This window comes from Dipodomys merriami, unplaced genomic scaffold (genome assembly GCF_024711535.1).
Source record: "Dipodomys merriami isolate MVZ:Mamm:240054 unplaced genomic scaffold, mDipMer1.0.p SCAF_1, whole genome shotgun sequence".
NCBI lineage: Eukaryota > Metazoa > Chordata > Mammalia > Rodentia > Heteromyidae > Dipodomys > Dipodomys merriami.
In genome coordinates this window covers 42,102,641-42,108,640 of record NW_027202270.1, presented here as the reverse complement: position 1 = coordinate 42,108,640, position 6,000 = coordinate 42,102,641, and the positions used below count along the sequence as shown (strand labels likewise).

Genomic DNA, 6,000 nt, shown 5'->3' with positions numbered 1-6,000 from the left:
CGCCGGTCTCTGTTTCCAAAGTTGTTACAATGTGAAAATAAGCGGCTTCGTGCAGCTTGTTGTATGGGCTGATGCCTCCCACCCCCACGCCAGCCCCCAGTAAAACCTGGCAGATAATCAGCACGTCCCACTGTTTAGTCATATTTGACAACTGGGTTAACCTGGTATCTAGGCGCTGGCGAATCCGTACAAAGGGTGCCCTCAATTACCACCAGAAGCTTCTGGCGTGAGTGGCACTTGTATTACCCCCCGGGTCAGAGGCCAGAGCGACAATTAGGAAGTCACTTGGACCGCTGGAAAGAAATGGCGGGATGCAGCAGGCCCTCCCAACAAGTCTGTGGGTGTAGACCTGGAGAGAGAGGCCTATTTGTCTCCTCTCCACGGAGCTGTCCTTTCCTGCCCTCTCTTCTATGTGACTCCGAGAGTAAAACTGACTCCAGTGGGAATAAGAAACTTGGTAGCACAACATCGGCAATGGTAAGATCGCGAGCGGGAATTGGTGGCTACAAGCTGAAGTTGGGCTCCGCAGGCAAGCGCCTGGACACACAAAGTGAGCGTTGACATTTCCTTCTCCACTGGAGCCCTCCGCCTCCGCGCCCCCTCCCCTCCGGCCTCCTTTCCCACAAGTGGTGAGTTGAGTAGGACTGTGAGCCCTAACTTGTAACATCTTGGGATGGCTCCGGGGGGCTTGTAGCTCTGTCGCAACGGTACTTAAACCTGGCTTGGTGCGTGAATGTGTGTAAATTTTTAATTGCACTGTAATTTCTTCTGTCCCCAACCCGCCCTCCCCCCCCCCCGCCCTCGCCCACAGACTTGACTGGCACGCGCCGGGAGCCCGGGCTCGGGCCCCTCGGCGCGTCTGATTGGCTGCAGGGCAGCTCCCGTCTGCTCTGCCTGCGCCCTCATTGGGCGAGAGGCGCAGCCAGCGGCACTTCAAAGCGGGTGCTCCTCGCACTTAGGTTGAGTTTAGCCGGCGGGAGCCCGGAGTCCGCTTGGCGCGAGCGCGGGACACGGGAGCCGCGCGGGACCCGAGCAGTCTTTCCCATTAGCCGCCAGGCTCAACACGGCTCCCGGCCCCGCCGCACAGTCCAGAGACCTGCTATGGCCACGTCTATCCTGGGGGTAAGTCGCAGGCGAGGCGCGTTTGTTTTTTTGTTTTTTGGTTTTTTTTTTAAACAACTATTTTTTTCGTTATGGCTTCTCAGGGTCCGTGGCTCCCAAAGAACTGTTGCTGGACTGCAGATCCAGCTTCCTTTAAGCACTTTCCACATATCCGGGGCGGATTCCTTCCAAGTTAATTGGAACTCGGGACATGCTCTTGCATCTTTTGCATTTTTTATTTGGTTTTGGAGAGAAAAAAAAAAGGTTGGAGGTTTCCTTTCCTCGTGGTTTACACCCCGTCCTCCCGCCCCACCCGCCAAGCTTTGCTTTGGGGATTGTTGCAATTACACGGCAGTGGTATTTCCAGAAAAGTCTTGATCGTTTTGCAGTCCACGTAGTCAGGGTAATAAACATTTGCATTTTCTCGGTTCCCCTGTTCGTCCGTGACTTTGAAAACCGTTGCTGGATCGCTTATCCCCGGATTGTTTCTGTAATCGATGTGTGCTTGTGTGCAAATATCAAAACCAGAGTTTTCTATTTCAAAACAGTCAAGACGTAACCCGCCCTTGAGAGGGTGTTCCAAGTTTCGAGGGTCCCCCAGGCCGCTGCTCGGGCTCCCTCCGCCCTCACCCGGTGTTTGTTGTCTGTTTACCTTCTTGCTTCACCCGGAAGGGCGACTTGGGGGCTTCTGGGAGAGAATCGGGTTTCTGGCGACAACCCCGGTCCGCTTGTAGGCTGGGGTTGCAGCGACTTCGGCGGAGAAAGCCCAGGCAGTCATCTTTGATTTGTAACCTCCCCGAAGAACAACTTTGCCGAGCCGGGACCTTCGCACCGGCGGTCGCCGCTGCCCCAGGCGGGGTGCAGCGCTTGGGGAGGAGGCGCGAGCCGGGGGTGCCACGGGTCCCCGGGCCCAGGCGCTGGGGGACGAGGCTGCTCACGGGTGCACTTTATGTCTCCCCCCCCACTTCCTCCTGTCCTCCTCCTCCTCCTCCTCCTCCTCGCTCCCTCCCTCTCCCTTCCCCCTCACCCCCCAACTTTAGGAAGAGCCGCGCTTCGGAACGACCCCGTTGGCCATGCTGGCGGCGACGTGCAACAAGATCGGCAACACGAGCCCGCTGACCACGCTGCCTGAGTCGAGCGCCTTCGCCAAGGGCGGCTTCCACCCCTGGAAGCGCTCCTCTTCCAGCTGCAATCTTGGCTCCAGCCTCTCGGGGTTCGCGGTGGCCACGGGCGGCCGCGGCTCGGCGGGCCTGGCGGGCGGCTCGGGCGCCGCCAACAGCGCTTTCTGCCTGGCGTCCACGTCCCCCACGTCGTCCGCCTTCAGCAGCGACTACGGCGGCCTCTTCTCCAACTCTGCGGCGGCCGCGGCGGCGGCGGCGGGGGTGTCCCCGCAGGAGGCGGGCGGCCAGTCGGCCTTCATCTCCAAGGTGCACTCGACGGCGGCCGACGGCCTGTACCCGCGCGTGGGCATGGCGCACCCGTACGAATCGTGGTACAAGTCAGGCTTCCACTCGACGCTGGCGGCGGGCGAGGTGACCAACGGCGCCGCGTCGTCGTGGTGGGACGTGCACAGCAGCCCCGGCTCGTGGCTGGAGGTGCAGAACCCCGCCGGGGGGCTGCAGAGCTCGCTGCACTCGGGCGCCCCCCAGGCCTCGCTGCACTCGCAGCTGGGCACCTACAACCCCGACTTCAGCTCGCTCACGCACTCGGCCTTCAGCTCCACCGGCCTCGGCTCGTCGGCCGCCGCCGCCTCGCACCTGCTCTCCACCAGCCAGCACCTGCTGGCCCAGGACGGCTTCAAGCCGGTGCTGCCCTCCTACTCGGACTCGAGCGCCGCCGTGGCGGCCGCCGCCGCCAGTGCCATGATCTCGGGCGCCGCGGCCGCCGCCGCCGGGGGGACTTCGGCGCGCTCCGCCCGCCGCTACTCGGGCCGCGCCACCTGCGACTGCCCCAACTGCCAGGAGGCCGAGCGGCTGGGCCCGGCCGGGGCGAGCCTGCGGCGCAAGGGCCTGCACAGCTGCCACATCCCGGGCTGCGGCAAGGTGTACGGCAAGACGTCGCACCTGAAGGCGCACCTGCGCTGGCACACGGGCGAGCGGCCCTTCGTGTGCAACTGGCTCTTCTGCGGGAAGCGCTTCACGCGCTCGGACGAGCTGCAGCGGCACCTGCGGACTCACACGGGCGAGAAGCGCTTCGCCTGTCCGGTGTGCAACAAGCGCTTCATGCGCAGCGACCACCTGAGCAAACACATTAAGACGCACAACGGGGGCGGCGGGGGCAAAAAGGGCAGCGACAGCGACACGGACGCCAGCAACCTGGAGACGCCCCGCTCGGAGTCCCCCGACCTCATCCTGCACGACTCCGGCGTCAGCGCGGCCCGGGCGGCGGCGGCGGCGGCGGCAGCGGCGGCCGCAGCGGCGGCGGCGGCGGCGGCGGCCTCGGCGGGAGGCAAGGAGGCGGCGAGTGGCCCCAACGACTCTTAGAGGCCGGAGGAGAGGCGCGAGCGAGCGAGAGGTTCGAAGGGCGAGCGGCGAGCGGGGGCGCCGGAGGGCGGGGACGCTTAGGGACGACCCCCCCTGCCTCCCCCGCACCCCATCTGGGCGCGAGGTGCAGCCTCCTGGGGCTCCCCTTGGTCGTCTACGCCCAGATGAGAATCGAACGCTTGGTCCAGAGATAACAAAAGCGAACTGTCCTCCGAGGCAGACACTTTTAGAACCGCACACAGCCACCTACCCACCCCACTCACCCCGGAGAGCCACAACCGCAAGCACTCACGCGCGCGCACGTCCGCTCCACTCGCACAAACTTCGCCAGCGAAGAGCAATACACGGAATCGCTCCCTCCCCCACGCCCACCCCTCCAGTGTCCTCTGGCCTTTTCTCCAGAACTAGCCACTACCACCCAACCACTCCGCAGAGGACTGTCAGAACAGTTGAAAATGAACGGGACCTAGAAAACAGACCCTTTGTGTGGATTATATTATATATAAAATGCTCCAAGTCCTGCTTGATATCTACTTGCAATGAGACTTTTCCCCCCTAAAAACAAACAAACAAAAAAAGGAAACAGCAAAAAAGGCTTAAGGTGAGAAATTAAACTGGAAGTCTAGCGACAGTTTCTCTGTATTTCATAACATCTGTATAAATAGGGTTCAAAAGATTGTGTTCTCTTTTTATTTTCTTGTAAATGTTCATTCAAATAGGTTTTTTGGTGAATTCCTGAAATTCAGGGAGTTTTTTTTAATTTTCTGATGCACTTTGTGAAAGTCAGTATATATGTAAAAGATATTTAAGATGTTGAGTTATCATTTCACTCAAACACGTAAGTTAAGGTCATCTAAAGAAATTAAATGCGTTTATCTGTATGAAGAAAATCTTGACATCATATTTTCATTTTGGTATTATTAAAGGACTCGGAACAATACATTCACCCCCCCTTTTAAAAATCCTGCTCCCCGCTCGATAATATTTATGTGGGGTCAACTTTTTTTTTTTGATTGGGAAACAATTTCCTTAATGTTAGTTGTAGGTAATGTAAAGTTTATGTGGGTTATAAAAGCCATAATACATATACATTTTTGAGAAGTCAAAATTATTTATTTGTATATCAACAACGTAAATTAAATTGGGTTATAAGAATGTGTAGTTGTATTACTTAATGGGAGGTCTCTCAAAAGGTGACGTCTTAAATCTTGGACCACCTAAAAGAAGGAAAGACCCTTAGCAGCATTAACAAGGAAGGTGTCTACATCTCCCCGAGGGACTAGAAAACTCCGGTTGGGTTTGTTTTTAAGAAGTGATTTTAAAGCAATCAGTTAAAGAGGAAAAGGCTTAAAAAAAAAAAAAAAAGTAGTCTTTGAGCTCCCAAGACCCTCTATGTTGGGAGGTGTCTCAAGGGAATAAATCGCTAGAGTCAATACCCCGGAAAAGACATTTCATGCCTAAATGAAAATCTTGTTAAATGTTATTAATTTTGACTTAGAGCACACAGCAGCCCCCTGTGCCTTGTATTCCCTTATTAGGGATTCATGTCTTATCAAATATCTAATTAATCTCCTAGACATCATTTGTTCTGGCCAACTTTATCTCAGCTGGTCCACGGGGAAAACTCCAAATATTCTCTGTGACAAAGCTCCCTTGAAGATCTTTTTAATTGTCTAAATTAACTGCACCAAATTTGCATGTCAAACGGTAAAGGGCAACCTGAGATAAAATGTAAACGTTTTAAAAGCCCCCAAACTAAGCACTTGATTTGATAACTAGGCTTTTTAATGTTATGGAAGACAACTGCTCCTTTCCTTTTCAAAGACGGCTGATCTATGCAAATAGTGAATTGGAAATGCCTGGGTCCCCGCGCCGTCAAATGGCCCTCGCAGGTTATTTGAATATCAGTGGCTCTGCTTCTGAAAAGGTTCAAGGATGCTCTCTGACTTCTTTGTGATTACTCAGTGCGGCGTCTTATTCTGAAGAAAAAAAAACTCAGGAATAATTAAAGGCTGGGATCAGGCCTGGGAACACATTTGGGACAGGAATCTCATTTAGACAGTCTCTTTCAAAATAAGGCACAGTTAAATTGACCAGAAGGCAATTATTGAAATGAAAATTATTTTCACTCTCTTTGTCTTCTGACCACCAACTTAACAGCCCTAGTTTAAAAGGGGGAAAAGGGAGGAGAGGCGAAAGGAAAATTGGTAAACGAGACAATTTCGCAATTTGAAAAAAAAATGTTCATTTGGAAAATAAAGTACCTATTTAGAGACTAGAAATACTTCTAAAAGGCTTCCACACACTGGGACATACAAGCAAAGTCAGCACCAACAAGATTTATTATTATTATTATTATTACTGTCCTTCTTGGAAACTTGAATGAGGGTTTTGACTGCTAGGAAGGAATACATAA

At 54.4% G+C, this 6,000-nt stretch overlaps 1 protein-coding gene across 1 annotated transcript; it reads left to right on the top strand.

Moving 5' to 3' along the window:
* Positions 1 to 2,162: 2,162 nt before the first annotated feature.
* On the top strand, positions 2,163 to 3,604 carry Sp9 (Sp9 transcription factor). Its single transcript, XM_070032579.1, has one exon. It carries the CDS (start codon positions 2,175 to 2,177, stop codon positions 3,582 to 3,584), a length of 1,410 nt encoding a protein of 469 aa, XP_069888680.1. The 5' UTR covers positions 2,163 to 2,174; the 3' UTR covers positions 3,585 to 3,604.
* The last annotated feature ends 2,396 nt before the right edge of the window (positions 3,605 to 6,000 follow it).